The sequence below is a fragment of the Manis javanica genome, chromosome 5, assembly GCF_040802235.1.
Source record: "Manis javanica isolate MJ-LG chromosome 5, MJ_LKY, whole genome shotgun sequence".
In the NCBI taxonomy this organism is placed as follows: domain Eukaryota; kingdom Metazoa; phylum Chordata; class Mammalia; order Pholidota; family Manidae; genus Manis; species Manis javanica.
Genome location: NC_133160.1, coordinates 34,576,099 through 34,595,258, shown reverse-complemented (window position 1 = coordinate 34,595,258; position 19,160 = coordinate 34,576,099). Strand labels below are relative to the sequence as shown.

Genomic DNA, 19,160 nt, shown 5'->3' with positions numbered 1-19,160 from the left:
CCAGGACATTTACCCCTTGATGTCCAGAGCTTTATAAAAATGAGATTCTCAATAGCTTCTGAAAATAAGCCAAAGCACTGTATCTAGGGGAATGAGGAGATAAGGGACATGACCCCATTATTACCTCCTTCCTCTATTGAGAAAAGGCATCAACTGGCTTCAATCCAAGCAGCATTGGGAGAGACAGATGTTGACATAAATATTCAAGAGAGATATAAAGAAGGATAAAGGAATAATTGGCAAGGGTAGGCTTACTTGTAAGACTAAACACCCACTTCTCTCTTTGTCTATGCATTAAAGAATACAGATATTGTAAATGGAAAGAGATCTGTGGCCCTTTCTTATGTTATTTCAACTGTGACATAAAAAATTTTTAAAAGGTAAATTAAAAAAACCAGTTTGGCCCTAATGTGATCATATAATATATGCGAGCTGGGGGGCGATTACCAGCAACAAGAAAATAAAGCTAATTCTTGATTACTGTGGCTATGCAAGACCTTCTTCCTCTCTGTTGTTTTGACTACCTCCCTGGACATCCACACATTTCCCAATTCTGCAGGCCCTCAGTTGTTACCATCTTTGTAAGAAGTCGTATAGAGAATGAAAGAGTAACTAACATCAATTTAGCCTGTCATTAGGAACAGGGAAAGCGAGGTGAAACTAACTGAAACCCACAGATTTTAACTAGTCCTGCCACATGCAGGAAACTGAGCTGGCAGCCGTATCTAACCAGGAGGCACCTCACAGTGAGTGCCTCCACTGGCTCTCCTAGGCGCCAGTTTACTATGTTCATAACAGGAAAATAAAGTTTCCCTAGTCCCCTGAATGGGACCAAGAGATATTGCTATGACATAATTTCAGATCTGAGTAGTGGATTTCCATGACGGAGTTCCTTACTGAGAATAACAGGTGTATTCTGCCCTCACATTCTTCCCATTCACACTAAGTGTTTCAAGGGGCACTCCAGGTAACCCACGAGGACAGAGCTTCACAAACTTTCATGTGCAGACAGTTCACCTGGAGATGTTGTTCAGTGCATGCTCCACCTCAGTAGGTCCAGGCGGGACCCAAGAGCTGGCATTTCTAACACGCTCCCGCAGGATGCCAGCACTGCTGGTCTACAGGTCACACTTCCGAGAGCAAGGAGGGAGGAGATCCTGAGAAGCAGATGAGGAGCAGGTCTAAAGCTAGTACATGTTGATGGCATGGATAAGGGCGAAGGTGGTACAAACCCCTATATAGCAAACCAGGCAGTAAATGGCAGGGGGTCTCTTCTCTCCTTGCAGTTTTCTGGAGATACACATTAGGACTGGGCAGAAATATCACATAAAGAGTAAAAGGACTTACAAGCTGCAAGGTGATGGGAGACAGTATGGCTTCTGCTGGCATAACTGGCCTTTTTTCCCCTATTATCTATTCTGATTAATGCTGGTGTACATGTGTCTATGGATTTTTGCTTTGTTGATCATTTCTCTGGTGACCTTGCTGAACTCTCTTATCTATTCAAAGAGTTTTTCTTTTGCTAGTTTTTGATATATTCAGAGTATGCAATCCTCATCTGCTAATAATGAGAGTAGAGCCTTATCCTTTTGTGTTTTTGAGATTAATTTATTCTTCCTTGTCTCATTGCATGATCTGGGGCTTCTCATATAATGCTGAATTCTGGCTTGTTGAAACTATGTGGTTAAAGCATTACAGAGATGTTTGGGTTCAAGCTTTTGGAGCCAGAGACCCTTACAGTCCAATGCTTGCTCTCCTCAAAGGAACAAAGGGTTTTGAAGGTGCTCTGCCTAAAGGGAGCTTTGATTTTGAGGAGACAAGAGGGGCAATGGTAGGATGCAAAAGAGAGGGTAGGAGAACCTGGCGGAATGTTTTCTAAGTTTGATAAAGCTTCTTCAAGAGGACATTCAGATTCCTGCCTAGTCCTGCCAATTCAGTTTACTAGGATAGAAAGGGAAGAGATTTGGGGCAGACACTTCGATTAAAAATAAAGGCTGTACATGTTCCTGGACTGTCTTGTGATCTTCATGACCTAAAAAAAAAAAAAATCTAAAAGGATGCTGATTCCATCAGTCCTACCTCCAAATTAAAGGTACTTTCTTACTGTTAATGACAAGCCAAGCAGAAGGAAACATAAAAAACAGATGAGGGTTACCGGCTACTGTACTCATGATGGATAAAAGTTTACCCGATAGTAAGTATTTTAGGGAAGGATTTGGATGGCAGAGCCAGAAAGTATGGCCAATCATATCTTTTAAAAATTAAATATTACATCATTGCCTTACAAGAATTATCAGAGTGATTACTGGGTAGGTCTATAAAAGCAGCCGTAAAAGGAAAAGCATGATATAAGCACCCCCTGCATGTCATACCTATTTTAAGACTTGAGAATTGTTTCTTTACTTGAACAGTGAAGTGCCTATGAAGGTCTCTGTAATGTTTAATAGATGGCTGAGTCTAGTTCCATCCCCGAGCACACAAGAGGTCTTTTTTAGCAAATGGAAAATTGATGATGTGATAGATTTTCTCCTCTCCAATGAAGCATCCTCCTTCTTTAGTAGAAAGCAAGATTCCTGCCCATCTCCCCAAACCTTTAGATGATAAATGACCCAAAGTGCATGACGAAGCTGAGAGAATGAAAATGATACATTTTAAAAGTAAAGTGGAAAAGAAGATCCTTAAGGAACCACGGCAAGGCAACTTAACTTCTGAGTGACAGTGGTATAAGAATGTGAATAATATCTGGGTAAAGATCATGAACATAGTATTCGCATGACTGAAAACTAGTGGAGTGGAAAAACTTCAAGTGTTTTCAAATAGAATAAATATTGCATTGTACTGAAAGGCTTATGTAAAAGTGGAGGCATCTGTGCTGAAATTTGGAGTACCTTTTGTTCCCTGAATCAGCGCCTTTGGGCTCCAGTTACCATGACTTCTAAGATGCAACCTTACAAACTGGGAGCCATTGAGCCCTGACAGGGAAAGAAACAAGAAACCCTTTGACAAAGATGTGTTTTTTGGCAAATCACTGCCTGCCCATTGCCTTTTCTTGAGGCAATACCATGTGTCTGGCTTGAAAATGTCTTCTCTGACATTTTCCTCTTTATACGGCATAACGGTCAACCTAAATAGTTTTGAAACAAAAAATATATTGTCCATTCCTCACTTAAACTCTTCTTCTTATGAATGTGTTATGGAAAAAAGTGAATTTTCCTGTTGTGGATTAGCAAGAGCCTCAATGGGTTTCACTGAAGAGAAAACATTTTTTTGTATGTGTAAAGAAGAAAAGTTCATTTTAGTTGTAATAAAAGTTGCAACCTTTATGTGTTCTAAAATATTTTTCTCTTGTGCTTAAGCAAATTTAGTCAACTAGTTTTGGTTGTTAAGTGGATCATATTAAAAAATTAGCTCAGAGCTTGTTAGAAAAATAAAAAGTAAAAATTTAACCTGCAATCCAGTTGGCCTTCACATATATTATATTTTCACCCAGGAACTCCAGTGTTGTGCTTATTGCCAGAATAGACTATTTGAACCTATGTAATATTTTTCTAACATGCAATCCATTAAAAGACAAAAGTAAAGCTTTCCAGTCCATGCAAAGGTATGAGAAAAAGTTAGCAATGGAGAATCCACCTGTAGTGTGGTCAACTCAATCCATTCACTATTTAATGAGTTCAATAGAAAAAAAAAAGTACCTTAAATATCATCTTGCAAAAACATTGACATATATAATTAAATGAATATATTGTAAAATGCACACGCACACACAAACCCAGAGCTGCACATCACAACAAGAAACCAACAAAAAAAGCAGTGTGCAAAGCTGATGTGTAGGAAGCACATGAACACACAAGGAGAGCAGCTGATTTTTGCACCTGGTAAAGCCATCATGGAAAGATCAGCAGGTCAGAAACAAAGCAAATAAGGGCGTATGATGCAGGCATGCAATGAGGACACTCGGGGAGGCAAGCCACGGCACACAGACTTTTCGGAGTTAATGTATGAAAAAGCTTACTTCATTTAGAAAGCTCACTAATTGGTCTACCGTTAAATAATCAGTTTTGTCTCCATTGCTGAAAAGAAATTTATTAGAAAAAGTAAGTTTTTGTATATGACGCTACCATAGGTACGATTTACATGTTGACATTTGTTGATGATAATTCTAAACTTATTTTCTAACCCTGAAGGGGTGGTACATTCTTCAAATGGCCAGAGACTGTTTTTAAGGGAAAACCCCTGAAGCAATAACAAGGAAATACTCCCACCAGCTCACAGGAAATGTCTGCAATTATTCCTTAGCATCACAGAAAAACATTATTTTAAAAACAACATGTAAGTCATCCATTTGAAATAACTGGAATGAATGAACTTTTCAACGACATAATAACATTCCAAATCGAATCTAGTTAGTTCACATAATGGGTTAATACCTAAAGGAGCAGGTTAAAATAGTAAGTAGTTAGTGAAGCCAATGCAAGGGGGGGAAAGTTCCAGGTGCTGCCGTATAACTTAGGTAAAAGTCTCTCAAAAAATCAGAGTGAACTTTTACACTGATAAATAAGGGGTGAAAATGTAACCCTGGCTAGGTAGTCCTAGATACTGTCAACATACTATATTAAAATACTATGACAAAAAAAAATGCTTTAAAAATCTAAAAGGACAAGGATAACACTGATATGACACTTTTTCATAAACAGAACTTACATTTTTTTAAAAAGATCCTCTATATCTGTCCGAGGACAAATCTTTTGCGTCAGTTCATAGAACTTTTCATAAGTAAATGCTGCAGGCTCAATTTCATCATTCTGTAAAGGACAAGAGAGTGTCACGAATCACAGGACATTTTTTCTCTAGGGAGGGAAAGAATCCATGGGATCATAAAGAGAAGCGATGGCCACTGGGATCCCAGGGCCTCTATCTATGGTATTTGCTGATAGAAGCCAGAAGGCCAATTCCAGCTTTGGCCCCATGACATATGTAAATGATCATTTCTGGTGACCACACAGACATGGTTTGTGTGTCCAAACAGGAGCTACAGCTGGGCTTGCCCTGGAACACACCCCAGAGAAAAAAAATCTGAAGAAACAGGGCCTCTTCCTCTCCTTGAAGGAAAAGAGTAAGCGCCTGCCTAAAGGATGCTGAATAAATCAAGTCCCATGTTGACTTATGCTTATTTTGTGAATTTTCACAAGACCACATGAAGGGGCTCAGGACACCCACATAAGATTTTGCTTTTTGTACTGAAATTTATATTTCAAGTAGAATTACTGAAGCAGCAACAGGCTTCGATCTTTCTTGCAGTCAATAAATTAATTTCAGTTATCTTAAATCCAAAGGGCCATGAACACAAATGGTTTGTATGGTTGGGGAGCAGCGCTTCATTAAAAATGTCGCACAGCCGTCTTGAAGAACTGAATGTATAGGTCAATTATTCTTTGACATTGTGCTTGATCGAAGCAATGTTGATGGGCTTTCCTAAAACAACCTTTCCATAAGTAAGCCATGTAAAAGCAGCCTGGCTGTCGTTTCCTTTTCTAAATAAAGTTGGCAAAAACACTACTTGAATTTGAAAACATTTAGGTTAAAATACCCAGAAAACTAAAGGAAGGAAGGCAGGAGAAGGAAGAGAAAATTAACTGCATTTTATGTGGCTGAATCTAATTCTGAATCTAAATGAGATCCATTTAATATAAATAATCTGGCTTATTACATATGAGAACATAAATAAATGAAATGGTTTTAGAAATGCATGATTAAATCAATGAATACCTTTCCACTGGGAAGACCTAACTCCTTGAGTGCTTGAAAGATCACCTTTTCTGTTTTCCCCGATGCAAAGGTCCTAGTAATACTAGGGCAGGAAAGAAAGAAAAAAAATTTCAAGGCATTGTTCATTCTGTTTTCTCTGATACAAAGATCCCAGTAACACTAGGATGGTGGGATGGAGTGAGAAGGAAAAGGAGACAAAAATGACTTTCATTTCTAGGTATTTTTCACCTCCCAAACTAGCTCCTGCTATATCCCTCTGGTTACCAGGCTGGTGGTGCTACTGAGGTTAGCCTCCGAAGGCAGGCGACCCCCTAGAGGCTCAGGATCACAAAAGGCACTGGGGGATACATACCGTTGGTCCAAAACAATGATAAATTTTGATCTTACCAAATTCTATTCTTAGGAAAAAGGAATGTGGCAGATGGGACAGTAGATCCAGAATAAAACCTCAGGTTGGCAATATCTAGGCTTGGGGAAAAGAGATAGACCCCTTAGAACTCAGCCCCTGCCTGTGATCACCCCCATGTTGGTTTCACTACCGCTGACATGAATTATCAGACGTATTTTGTTGTATGTTTTGAGGTAGGCACCCTCAAGCAGCTCTGAAATTCCAGCTGCTCAGGATTTTTATTGGGAAAGTAATAGGTGGAGCTGGGGGAGGGGGAAGAAAATAATTAAATGTTTCAACAGAATTGTGCACTATCCCAAGACACGGTACTTTTGAAAAAAAACCACGCTGGTACTGCTAACTGAATTAAGTAGTAAGCTGCTTAACAAGGTTGGTAAAATGGATAACACCTTAATGAACATACTTCCTAATGATAAAAGCAGGAAACAGACTCTTTATGATAAATGCATTGGTAGCCTGGAATCCATTCTTGGCTCTGAGCCATGCCTTAGCCACCTAAGGGAATCTTCGTTCATTTCCTGATTGGAAGCCCAGATAATGTGTCACCTTAATAATCTAGAGACTAAATTCAGAAGTCCAGTCTCAACCTGAGGACAGCACTTCCTTGCACCTATGAAGCTTGGTTTTGGAAAGCCTTCCCTGTGAGCACGAGAGGATTGGTTACAGCGCTTCCCCAATTCAACCTTGTCATGTACTCCATTCACATTAAGTGGAAGCCAAGCTCCAAATGTAAGCGCTGACCACCAGTTAATCTTGAGTGGGAGAAAGCACCACTTCAACTGTAAAGTGCATCTTCCAAAAATAGACTGGGAAGAACAAGCTTTAGGTAAATGTTCTGTTATGTGTTCCTTCAAAGCTTTATTGTTTCATACTTGGTGTAAGACTACTCCAAGAAGTACATTTTTAAGAGTGCTAAAGGCAGTCGAATTCTCTAACAAATCTATAGTCATGGTAGTACATATGTGCTTGACATCAAGGAAACGGTTCTAGTATAGAGGGTGCTATATCCTCATTTTTCCACTTCTCTAGAGTTCATGAAAACTTTGAATTGTGTTGAGAAACAATTTATCTGACTTCTATAAAGGAGCTACTCAGTATGTCTTTTTTAAAAACAAATATGTGTGCATGTGAGAGCTAATAGGCCCCTAACACCCTCACATTTGGGATGTCCAGCACCTATAACCAGGAGGAAACTCTTTGCATAGCAATCGTAGGGGTATCTCAGCTGCCTCAAGCTTCTGTTAGGTTTGGATAGGCCTGGTAACAAGATTAAAACCTGATTGACATGGTCATGAATGCAGCCATAAATACAGGGCCTAAGACTTTATGATAAAACAGAACTTGGGTGTGGGATGTGGGTTGGGGCAGGGAGGAAAGGAAGAGTATATTGGAATAGAGTCTTTAGGCTAAGTGTTGGTGAAGCGTCAACAAATAGGAAGTAGAATAAGAATGTCTCGTGGGAGTAGGAAGGTCCAAGCATTGTGGTGGTGGGCGTGGGGCAGGGAAAGAGAAACAATAGGGTTTCCAGTGCCAGGGCAGAGGGAAATCCACGTAGGAATGTATGAGTGAGGGCAAAAGTCAGAGCCCAGTGACATTATCACCCAGAGGGTAACAAAGGCAAGGGGCAACAGTGTGGCCAAGGGGCTCGCTCTCAGGCCCACCCTTTCATGAGGGGGGCTTGAATGGAGCAACCCTGCCATGGATTTGCTCACCTCATTCTACAGGAGACCAAACCCAGGGTGGAAAATACGAGCAAGAAAACTGAACAGACCATCTCTTGGAGTGATGCTTGTATTACCTTTGCTCCAGGGAGCTTTTCCATTCTTGGGCCTTAAAATGGATTTGCTCAGGGGTAAGAGGGGCTGTGGAGCAAATGTGAATTCCCTGAGTTTCCAGTTCCACCATTTCCTCCATCAGAGTCCCAGCAGAATGCCATTCAACTAGTGTCCTGAGAGAAACACACTTATCACAGGGCATTTTAGACACCATTGTGGGGCATTTCATGGACACATGTTTGTGTTTACAAAGGACTGTGATTTATTCAACTCATGATCTACAGTGCCATGCCCATGAGTGCTTAGGGCTACATAGTCAACATGTGTTCAATGGGTTTCTGTTGAATCAAATTAAGCTACACCTCTTCAAATGAAATGCTATGAAAGCCAATACCCTCAAGTGGTACCCAGTCCTATCAGAGTCCTGGTTAAATTCCGTGTTTCAGGGGACCTTACAGGTGACTAAGATGGCAGCAATCCTACACACCAAGGGAGTCTCACTCTCTGTTTTCAAAGGGTCTACAATCTAATGATTTCAATACTACCTTCTGAAACATACAGGGAGGACTGATGCAGTGAAGCCCCAGCAGTCATACCCTCCCTTGTGGGCATGCTGAGCTTTCAGGACATGGATGGATTACACAGAAGTGGGGCTGCCATGAGCACACCTGCAGCTCTCAGCCTGCTTTAACACAACTGTCTCCTTGAGACCTCCTCCAGTCATAGCCCACTACTATGGTCTGGCTACCATTTCCCACTCTAGGCACTGGTTCTACATTCAGGTTATAAGGAATAGGAAATGGCACAAGAAAAGAGAGACTCTTAAATCTTTGGTCTGAGTGGGAGATACATTGAGTGTGAGTTTGTAAGTCTGAGGGAAAGGAAGACCACAGATGATTATACATATAGAAAGGAAAGAGACAAGGGAGATAAAGTGTAAAGACTTTCTTCATTTATTGTTCCTGCAACTTCCTGGATATAAAGTTTTGGTTAATGCTCTTGTAGCAGCCATTCCCAAGCTATGCAGTGACAGTGAAGCCAGATCCCTTTTAACACTATGCACACTATACTAATAGTTTCCATTTTAAAGACTCCAGAATGATAGTGATGAAATGAAATTTTAAAAGTGTTTACTCTTTCATATCCATTAAAACATTCAGAACAATTTCCACCTAGCCTTTGGCAGGTCACCCACCAGGAAATTTATCTGCTTTTTTCTGGCTTGGTATCAATTCTCCATCAACTCTAACAAACTGCCCCTGAGTCATAGATGTCTTGTGTCAAAGACCTGTTAATCCTGGCAGGCACCAAAGATTTCATGTCAAAGACAGCTAAAGAAGAGATGATAAACTATCCAGGTTATTTCTACAAAAGAAGAAAAAAAAAGTGGTAGTAATTTTGCATGTGAACATGCTAGACAGAGATCTTTGGGATAAGAAAAGGCTTAAAGCTTCTAAAAAAGAAGTGTGATTAATAGGGTACATACAAATGAAACCAGAACCGTGAGTTAGAAGTGCTTTGATTATAATTTATGTGTTTCTACTTTGTCCATTTCCTGAACCTTATCTTAGAAGAAAAAGCAGGAGAGTTGGGTATGTAAAACCAGATCCAACTTACATTTCTCTTCTGCATCCTGCTGTCTGTGCTCTCTAAGCCTGGATTTATTGCTTCAAAGTAGATTTTAAATAAAAATGTGTTATATGTTTGGCAGTAGCTGCAGGATGCAGGGATACATTTAAATAATTGCCCTGCTATTCCTCAACAGAGCAAAGGGTTTTAAATAAAATAAGGATCAGTGTAAAGTGTCTTTTCCAACAATCATCAAGCATGAAGGGTGCTAACTGGGCTTTTTTTAAGCTTCTACGTAAACATAAAACTGACTTGCTAGTAAGTCATTAAATAAAAAGCAGAGAACCTTAACTACAGATTGGGAAAGACCATGACACATGTACGAGGTCTATAACTTTGTAAACCCTCAAGAAAGATTAAATAAAAAGAATACTACCCATAGTCTTCTTATGATTTCTATGCTTTTCTTCCCATTGATATTCCACTTGTGTCACATGGATGCTTAATAGTACATGTCATTAAGAAAAAATGATGACCTCTAGAACAATTCTGTTAAATGTAAAAAAGAGTAATGTTGAGGGATTATGGAGATGTTCTCACAGGGATGCAGAATGGAAGCTCTTAGGCAGAATGAAGCGGCTGGGCAGAGAGGGAGGCAGACAAGAGTCAGGAATGGCCTGTGGCATCAGCCTGCCACTGGTCCAGTGTATTTACTTCAGTGCTCTGCGGCTGGCAACCCGTTCGCCTCCCCTCTGAAAGAGCAGTTCTAAGATAAGATTCTACTTAGTAGTTCTGGGTTTTGTTTGTTACTGTTTATTGGTTGGCTTCTTGGATAAAGTGCTGTCCAGAGAAGTCAACACAGACTTTAGTTTGGAAAATCCTGGAACAGTGATTGGTATCTGCAGAACCCCTGTTTCATTTGGGCTGTGAGCTTAGGCTCATGAAGCTCCTGGCTTCGTGTGGACAGCAGATGCTCTGGGGCCCGGTCCAGCTTCTGGAATGTCCATGAAGTGCTTATACAAACACCAACCAACAAGATACTGGGAGAGTTTGGTGAAGATTTCCCATCTCTACCATCGCAAGAGTTTCCAACTGTGCCCACAGGCCTTTAACAAACTCTAACACCAGCAAGGGAGTAAAAGGGCAGAAAAGAGGGAAGGGTGGGGAGTCCTGAGAGGGTGAAACGTGTCAGCTTAAGCATTAAAGGGCATGTGTGAAGGATGCATCTGGGTCATCTTCTCTTCATTTCTGATTCTACCCAGGCTTTACTGCCACTTTTTCCCCCGTCACTGTTCCCTGGGTAGGGTGAGGGAGGAAGCAAACAGTTCCTAAGGGTGTATGGTGTTGCTGATGGTACCCAGAGCCTAGGTGGCAAGAAGCCAAAGGAGGTGTACACCTGCCCTGGGCAGCAGGGGAGCAGCAATGTCCAGGGGCATCCCTCTTCCTGACACAGTCCAGACACTTCCACTCTAGGGGCACAATGGAAACTTCTTTAATTTTAGCTAGTGGTTAGTCACAGCAAGTAGGTGAAAGACACTTTAAATCCTAATAACTCACTTATTTGAAGATTTAAAAACCACCAGTACATTTTCAGATGGTCTTTAATTTATCAAAGTAGAGTGAAAGCTATCCATTCTGAGGAAAAATGCAACTTAACATCCATAAATGATTTTTACAAATGGAACACAGCATTTCATGGAGTGATTCAAACGAAGCTTCCAGAAATATCTTTAGTTAAAGCAATTAACAAGTTCTTGTGGAGGGCTTTCTCTTTAGTCTGGTTTCATGAGGGTTGACACAGCGTACAGAGAGCAGACAGGAATGACGGACTTACCTCCTCACTGGAATTTTACCATTTGTGTTGGTCATAAAGGCCAACTTCATCCAGCTGGAAAACAATAGTAACAATATTGTTTTAATATTTCTTAGGAGGATCAGCTTCAATCCGGTTAAGAACTTAAAAAGTAAGCTCACTCAATCAAAGAACATTTATTCTGAAAACCTGAGGCAATCATACATGGTGAGATGAGTTTATGGTTATCAGATTCAGCAAGTAAAAATACAGGACTCTATGTTAAGTTTAAATTCTGGACAAAGAACAAATAAATTTTTACTATAAGAGTGTTCCAAACATTGCACAGGGACATACTTAACCTAAAAAATTATTTGTTACTTATCTGAAATTCTCCTAGTTCTATATTTTATCTGGCAACCCTAGATGAAGTAGAAAACTGGGTGCTTGCCCAAGCAAATTGTAGGTCCTTGTTTGGTTATTGGCCTTGTCCTTGACTATTGCTCTTTAATAAGTGGTCAGAAATGCAACTGTCGGGGAGTAGGTGGATGGATGAAACAGGTGAAAGGAAAAAAATAGGGAGAATGTTTGTTATATTGGTCAGGGCAGCAGTTACATGAGTGTACATGCATGTAAAAATTATCCTCACTGCCGGGCCTGGTTGAGAGACGCAGGGTCATCAGTGGAGTTTTTCTATGGGGGTTCCCTCCTGCACCCCTCAACAGCCTGCCAGTGGCCTTGTGATGGCAGGTGGGCCCACTGCTCCATGGATCACTGCTTTTCAAGTGGGCTGACTTTGGCTTTGACTAGGATTCCTACTTGAGTGTCTTTCATGTCACCTTGGAAGAACAACTTGGGTCAGGTTAAAAAATCTACCTTTCTTTAGTAGTAGCCCTCCAGAGGGGCCACGGTTCTTCCAGCATCTTCCTGCCTTCAACCATTACTTTCACAGAGGTTTTGGACTATGGGTTTATCATATATGCCCTGCAAGGTGGCATGCAAAGTGCAGGTACATACTGATCAATTTCCTCTCCAAGGAGGTCAGAAGCATGGAGGGGAAAAGGAGCTAGATGTTGCCTGGCCACAGGCTTAGCCTCCATTTCCTAATCTGACCATTTGCTTGGTAACAGCCAAGAACAAAGGGTGATATAAACAAAACTCACTGTTTCTTGAGGCATGTCATTGGACTGACGTTGTTGGCCCTGAAATTGTGTATGATTGATTTCAGGCCTTCTACCCATTGCTGAAAGAGACAGAAAATGGGTGGTGAGCAATCTGCTTGCAGTAAATAGGGTGGTTTTTATAAGATAGACTGTATCCATTTTGTGTAAGAATAATATAAACTCTCCTTTTATCCCCTTCCTACCACACAGCCATCTTCATTTCACATGCTCATATTTTATCCTTTAATAAACAGCCTTCATTCTTTCCACAAAGATAAATGTGCCATCCATGGTGTCATGAAACACTGGCTGTCACAAAGGAATGCTGTCCACTGATTGACTTGTTAAACCTTCTCTGTGCAGCCGGTTTAAATACAAGTTCTTTTCCAGTTACTGGCAATCCTAATTATCTCTAAGCAGCATTCTACAATACGTGATGATGTATTTAGCTATTCTCATTGTAGAGGATGAATGCATAAGGGATTCATCAATTTTATTGTGTGACTCTATTTCAATCTAAGAATTTGTTACATATCTTATCCGTCTGTGTTTTAGCACAAAGCCTTAAAAAGTAAAGCATGCACTGATTGCTAGGGTCCCCAAAGCAAACAGTGAATTACTTACATAATTTCTGTGTAAGGACCTGGACCTCCGTTTTAGCTCACAGCATCACTCCATGGATTTACAAGGAAAAGTGAAGGAAGATTGTGCACAGCAGTGCAGGAATTTGGGTCTTTTAAGGGTATTTTACTGGGAAAGGCTAGCCCGTGAATTAAGGCCAACTCTGCCCATGGGTCCAATAACTGATGCCAATGAATGTCATACCAAGCTGCTAAAATAAAGAATCACATTCTTGGCAAAATGCATTGTAGAAAATTGATACTGGGAGTAAAAATAGAAGTGGGTACCTTACCTTCTTAGGTTTTTAATCTTAGTGCTGAAAAAGGGAAATATTTTGGAATAGTAATATAGATGTACATTCTACCTGCACTGTCCAGTATGATGGCAGCATGTGGCTATTTAGATTTAAACTGAATAAAAATAAAACTCAGTGCCTTCGTTGCACTAATCGTATTTCAAGTGCTCAGAAGCAAACATGGGGCTAGTGTCTACTATACTGGCCAGTGCAGAGAAAGAACATTTCCATCATTAGAAAAGGTTCAACTGGACAACAATGCATAGTTTAAATCAGTTTTAATCAGGTTTAACTCAGGCAAGTGATTTAGTCACTGCAAGGACCAGGAGTGATGAGTTCAATAAATGTGTGTGGTTTTAATTTTAATTGTGATAAAATCGATGTGACATAAAATTTATCATCCTAACCACTTTTAAGTGAACAGTTCAGTATCATTAAGCAATATCCACATTGCTGTGCAATCACCATCCATCTGGAGAACTCCTTTCATCTTGCATAACCAAGACTCTGTACCCATTAAATAGCTCCCCATTTTCCTCTCCTCACAGCCTCTGGAAACCACCTTTGTACTTTCTGTTTTATTGATTTGATGACTCTAGGTGCCTCATGTAAGTGGAATCATATAGTATTTGTCCTTTTATGACTAGTTTCACATAGCAATAATGTAACAAGTCCCACCCATGTTGTAGTGAAATTCCTTCCTTTTTTATTCCATTAAATGGATATGCCACATTTGGTTTATCCATTCATCTGCCCATGAATACCTGGGTTGCTCCCACCCTTCGGTTAATATGAATAATGCCTCTATGAAAGTGGGTATATAACTGTGGCTTCAAGTTCCTGCTTTCAATTCCTTTGGGTATATACTCTGAAGTGGACTCACTGGGTCATCTGGCAATTCTATTTTTAATTTTTTGAGGAGCTACCATACTGTTTTCCATGGTGGCTGCATCGTTTTACATTCCCACAAACAGCTTACATTTCCACCACCAATTTCTCCACATCCTCACCAACAATTGTTATTTTCTGTTTTGTTTTTGTTTTTGTTTTTGTTTGGATAGTAGCTATCCTGATGGATGTGAATCTCACAGAGAGTTTTTGTCTTCCTCTTTGGGCTCCGGTCATACCTAACAGCTTTCTGAAGGAGGACTTAGGAGCCGTAAGAGTAAATTTCCTTTCACAACTAGAAAAGGTCACTTCCTGAGGACTGTAAATAGCATTGAAAGCCTCAGCAAGCATCATGGTGAAGTCAGGATTCTGAAGGAGGAGGAAGAAATGAAATGGGAGCATTAAAGACATGCCTCAATTATTATGCTCATCAGAACTCACTTCCTCTGTCAGGCTAAATACGGGACTCTAACTCCCTGAGGACTATCATTTATCCCGTTATTGGCTGAATAAACCTAAGGCCCACACAGAGTTTCCCAAGAGGAGACAGAAAAAGCATAAATAATTTGGTTGGCATTCACTGGGAAGCATTTTCCAACCAGGAGGCCTGTCTTGTGCTCCAAAACACAAAACAAAGTGCATGGTTTCCTAGGGCAAAAAAGTGGGCAGTTTCTGAGATTTTTCACTGGCTTTTAATGATCATTCTGATTTTGTTGTTTCTAAAAAGAAGTTACAAAGCTACCAGGCTTTGAGGAGGCTTAAACAACTTTCACCAATCTTTTGAAAATACAACTGGTGAAGAATCTTGTTTATTGTGATGGAAAGGTCGGGGAATGACCTTGGAGGTCATCCCTCTGGTGACAGTGTTCATGCTTGAATTAGCAGGAAATGCCACCAAAATCCTCACAAGCCCTAAATGGCCCGGGGAGATAGGCTACTACCGCCTCTCTCCAGTAATGCAAGTGAGGTCAAAGGGCCTCACACAGGATAAAATAGCTGCTGGTGCAGGGCCGAGAGGCAATAAGAATGCCGCTGTCGGCCCTTCACTCTGGGATATTTTCACTCAGGGCCTTCTCACACGTCTCCCTCCAAGCTTATCAGACCTTTCCTTCAGGTGATGTACACCTAGCATAATGAGGCCAAGAAACTATTAAAGGAAGTATGTTAAGGATTTGTTTTGTTTTTTAACATAAAATAGATGAAATGCCAGCAGGTGTCAGTAGAGCCCAAGAATTTAAGCGGAAAGTTGTACCAGGCGTGAACTAGCTGCCTATCAACTTTCAATGATTCCAGATTAACAGAAGTGAAAAGAAACAATAAAGTGACTTAGATATATTGTTTTGAATTACTGAAAATAAGTACATATTTTAGTAGTCTATACAACATCCCGACAGGTGCACCTTCAAACCTCGGACTGTGTGTTTCTAGAAGGTTCATTCCCTGATATGTGCTGAACACACACTGGCTCATGGTGACACATGGTTCCTTCAGGCCCAGCATCCTGAGTGGGCACATGCAGTGTGGATGTGGGGGAAGCAGCCCACAGCATCAGTTTGGTTCAGATGTCCAAATAAGCTTTTTCTGCACTTCCCTAGTGGGTTGTAACTGTTACTGTTCTCTCATTTCTAATTTTTTTTTTCAATTTTAATTTAATTTAAAGCTTCTAAGAAGAAGGAAACAAAAAGGTCCTTTAAGGGACTCTTAAGGGCTTACACTGGATGGTTTAAGGGGAAAGGAGGGAGGAACAGAAGCTGCCCCTAATTCTCACCTAGGAACATTCAAACCTCTCCTCTGGGATGCCTTCAGCTTATTTTCACCACGCAGGCAGGGTCCACGTTCAGGCAAATGCCTGGGCCTCACTCTTACCTGTCTCCTTTTCCTGCAGAACACTAGAACTGTCATAGACAAAATAATCCCTTCCCCTTAAAAAGAAAGTTATAGACATATAGATTTAAAAGCTAAACTGAAAAATACATGAATTTACATACAGCATATGTCTCACCTTTTTCCTTTAAAACATTTGGTGGACTTTTTTTTAAGGTTATGAAAGCGATTAAGTATTTCAACGCCCTTTGTAAAAAAATGTAAACCAAAACTCCTTAAGGCAAAAAGTAGACATCACCCCCAATCCCATGATTGATATTAAAAGCCTAATAATATTGTGGTATTTGAGCTTCTAGCCTTTCCTGTGCTAATATAGATTTGTCATCCCAAATAACTAGTACCGTTATTTTTCAGCCAGCATCACCTCAGGCAGAATTGTTATTCCTTCAGCTCAATCTTATCTCTGGATTTTGTTCCAGAAGCATTCTTTTTATTGTTAGTCTTGAGTCAAAGAAGCATATTGTCAAAGCAAAAAATAACGCAGTCCCTGTGATATTCTCCAAGTTGGCTGTGTGATTTTCCCCAAAGGGAGGCCCCAGGAGCATCCTCCTTAATCTTTTGGTGTTTGGCTCTTTGTTTTCAAAGAAGAGGCAGCTGGTGGAGGTGGTAGAGGTATCTTAACTAAAGTTAGCTCCAAGTTAACTAGACACTTGTTACTTAAAGTGTAGTCCAGGGGCTAGCAGCGTCCAAATCACCCGGGAATTGTTAAAATGCAAAGTATTAGGCTGAGCCTATTACATCTGTCTCTAGGGCTCAGGAACACACATCTGTGTTTTAAAGAGCTTTTCAAGTGATTCTTTTGCAAACTCACAGACAAGACGCACTGTTCTAAAACCCATGCCACTCAGGTGGCTCCTTAGACCAATGGCATCAGTCTTTCCAAGAACTTGGGTAGAAATGCAGAATCTCAAGTCTCATCCCAGACCCAGTGGATCAGCATCCTCATTAATAAGATCACCTAGGTGACTCATGTGCACATTCCACCTGGAGAAGCACAGGTCTAGGTAAGGGGCGCCTCCCAACTTGAAGCACCTCCTTCTGTTGCCCACGCAGGAAGATCTGGGTTTGGTTTCCTGTGGGGCTGAAGATTTCCTACAGTGCCCTCAGCTAGGGTATCTCATCTTCTAGTGAGGTCCCTGGAAGGAATCCTGTAGTTCCTGATTTGGACTTTGTTTACGTCATAGCTCTCCAGCCCACCTGAGCAGAACAAATCTTCATTCACCAGAATGGAAATTATGATTTTGCCCAGTTAGGGGACTGAAGGTAAATTGCTTGCATGGAAACAAGAGGAGGCAAGATGTTGTTGGCAGTGATTTTCACCTTCCCTATGTCTGAACTGTGAAAATAATCAATGGAAGAGGCCATCTGAAATGTTTAAAATATGGGAACTTCAGGCAGATTTTTTGTTTGCCTAAGTAAATGGGAATAAGAAAAAGGGCGTGTTTCAATTGGCTATTCTCAAGGTGCCAATTGCTCTGACAATTAGTTTCAGTGCTCAAACAATATAAACCAGGGACTTACACAATTTGAAATACAGCGTTTGATTCCTCTGTACTGTGAGTTGGTGAGACTGAAGAACATTCAAGATGGGAAATAAGACCAATTTCCACTATGGGGTTCATGGCAGGCTGCCCCCAGATTGTGCCACTTCAGCGTGTGTATTATTTTGAGCTGAAGACAATTAAGGCCTACCACATTCAAGAAGAGCTTTCTACCTCCCTTAAACTTCCTAAAAGAATTTAGAGTGTGCCTGTACCAGGAAGAGAACCATTAACAGAGGTAACTTTTATTACGTAAAACTTCTCCACTTGGCATGGCAACATTTGTTTACCAAACATTTGCTCTTTCCATCTTGCTGTGAACTGTCCTCCTCCCCTTTGACACCACAGACTTCTACTCCATCTCCTTAGCTCAGGTTGGAATATATAAGCCTTACTTGTCTTTCATGACTTTGTGATTAGTTTGAACTATGAAGTTTTTCAAGTAAAGATTTCCACAAGGTCAAATACTGCAGCAAAACAAGATTCTTTATGAGGTGCTTAGGAGGTAAAATTGCAACATTTCATAAATCTCCAAATGAATAATATTTGGTGGAGTAACAGTATCTTCATATTAAAATAAAAATTTAGTTTTGGGAAGGCATTTGAGCTGTAGACTGCCACTAAATGTAGGCAGTGGCTCAGATTCTAAAGTAAAGACACTGTAGGTAGACCCCACCATGTTTTCTCTAATGGGTCTATATAAGCAAGCAAGATGAAAGAAATCAATTTGGTTCATTTAGGAAAAGGTATTAAATGGCATTAAACTTTCTTTATTTAACTTTATTTAACTAATGTTTAACTCTGACAGTAGGCCAAGGGGAAGACATTTACAGCTGATGCACTATTAAAAGAAAACTATGTAGAGAGTACTTAGAGACTAGACTGGGGGATCCCAGAGCCTTTGTACATTAGAACACCCTGGGGAGCTTATAAGACATTTTTGAAGCCTGGACTCCACCCTTGGAGATTCTCATTAACAATCTGAGTATGGTCAGGCCATCCACTTACTTTTTGGCACTGCAGATATTCTAATATGAGTCTGTAACTAAGCACCACTGAATTAGACCTTGTGTACTGCATGTGGTTTAGGCCAGTAATTCTCAAACTTTAAAGTGCATTTGGATCTCGTGGGGATTTTGAAAAAGTACAAACTCAGATTCAGTAGGTCTAGTGTTTTTGCTGAAGATTCTACATTTCTTACAAGCTTCCAAGGGATGCCATGCAGGCTTGGGATTCTCGTGCTCTCTTCACACTGGGTAGCAGAGCTTATACATTACTTCTGTAAGAATATAGTAATTTATCCTCCATTTGCCCCATGGTCCCAAGCACATAAGCCGGTGAGAATTATGCCTGGGCTTGCCTGGGGCTTGCCTGGGCTTACCCCGCCTTATCTCTAAACATCCCGACCCTCCCCAAAAGCAACAGGCTGAGCGGATCCGCCACAATAAAAGGCA

The 19,160-nt window shown here is 40.6% G+C and overlaps 1 protein-coding gene across 14 annotated transcripts in view; it reads right to left on the bottom strand.

Moving 5' to 3' along the window:
• PLCB4 (phospholipase C beta 4) overlaps positions 1 to 19,160 on the bottom strand; it is a 399,190-nt gene that overhangs the window by 97,972 nt on the left and 282,058 nt on the right. For all 14 annotated transcript variants that reach the window (XM_073236931.1, XM_037017489.2, XM_037017483.2 and 11 more), the window contains 5 exons: positions 12,478 to 12,557; positions 11,357 to 11,410; positions 5,770 to 5,851; positions 4,705 to 4,805; positions 4,016 to 4,073 (listed from right to left, as the gene is read on the bottom strand). In XM_073236931.1, coding sequence (XP_073093032.1) covers positions 4,016 to 4,073; positions 4,705 to 4,805; positions 5,770 to 5,851; positions 11,357 to 11,410; positions 12,478 to 12,557 — 375 coding nt within the window. The remainder of the gene's footprint in view (positions 1 to 4,015; positions 4,074 to 4,704; positions 4,806 to 5,769; positions 5,852 to 11,356; positions 11,411 to 12,477; positions 12,558 to 19,160) is intronic.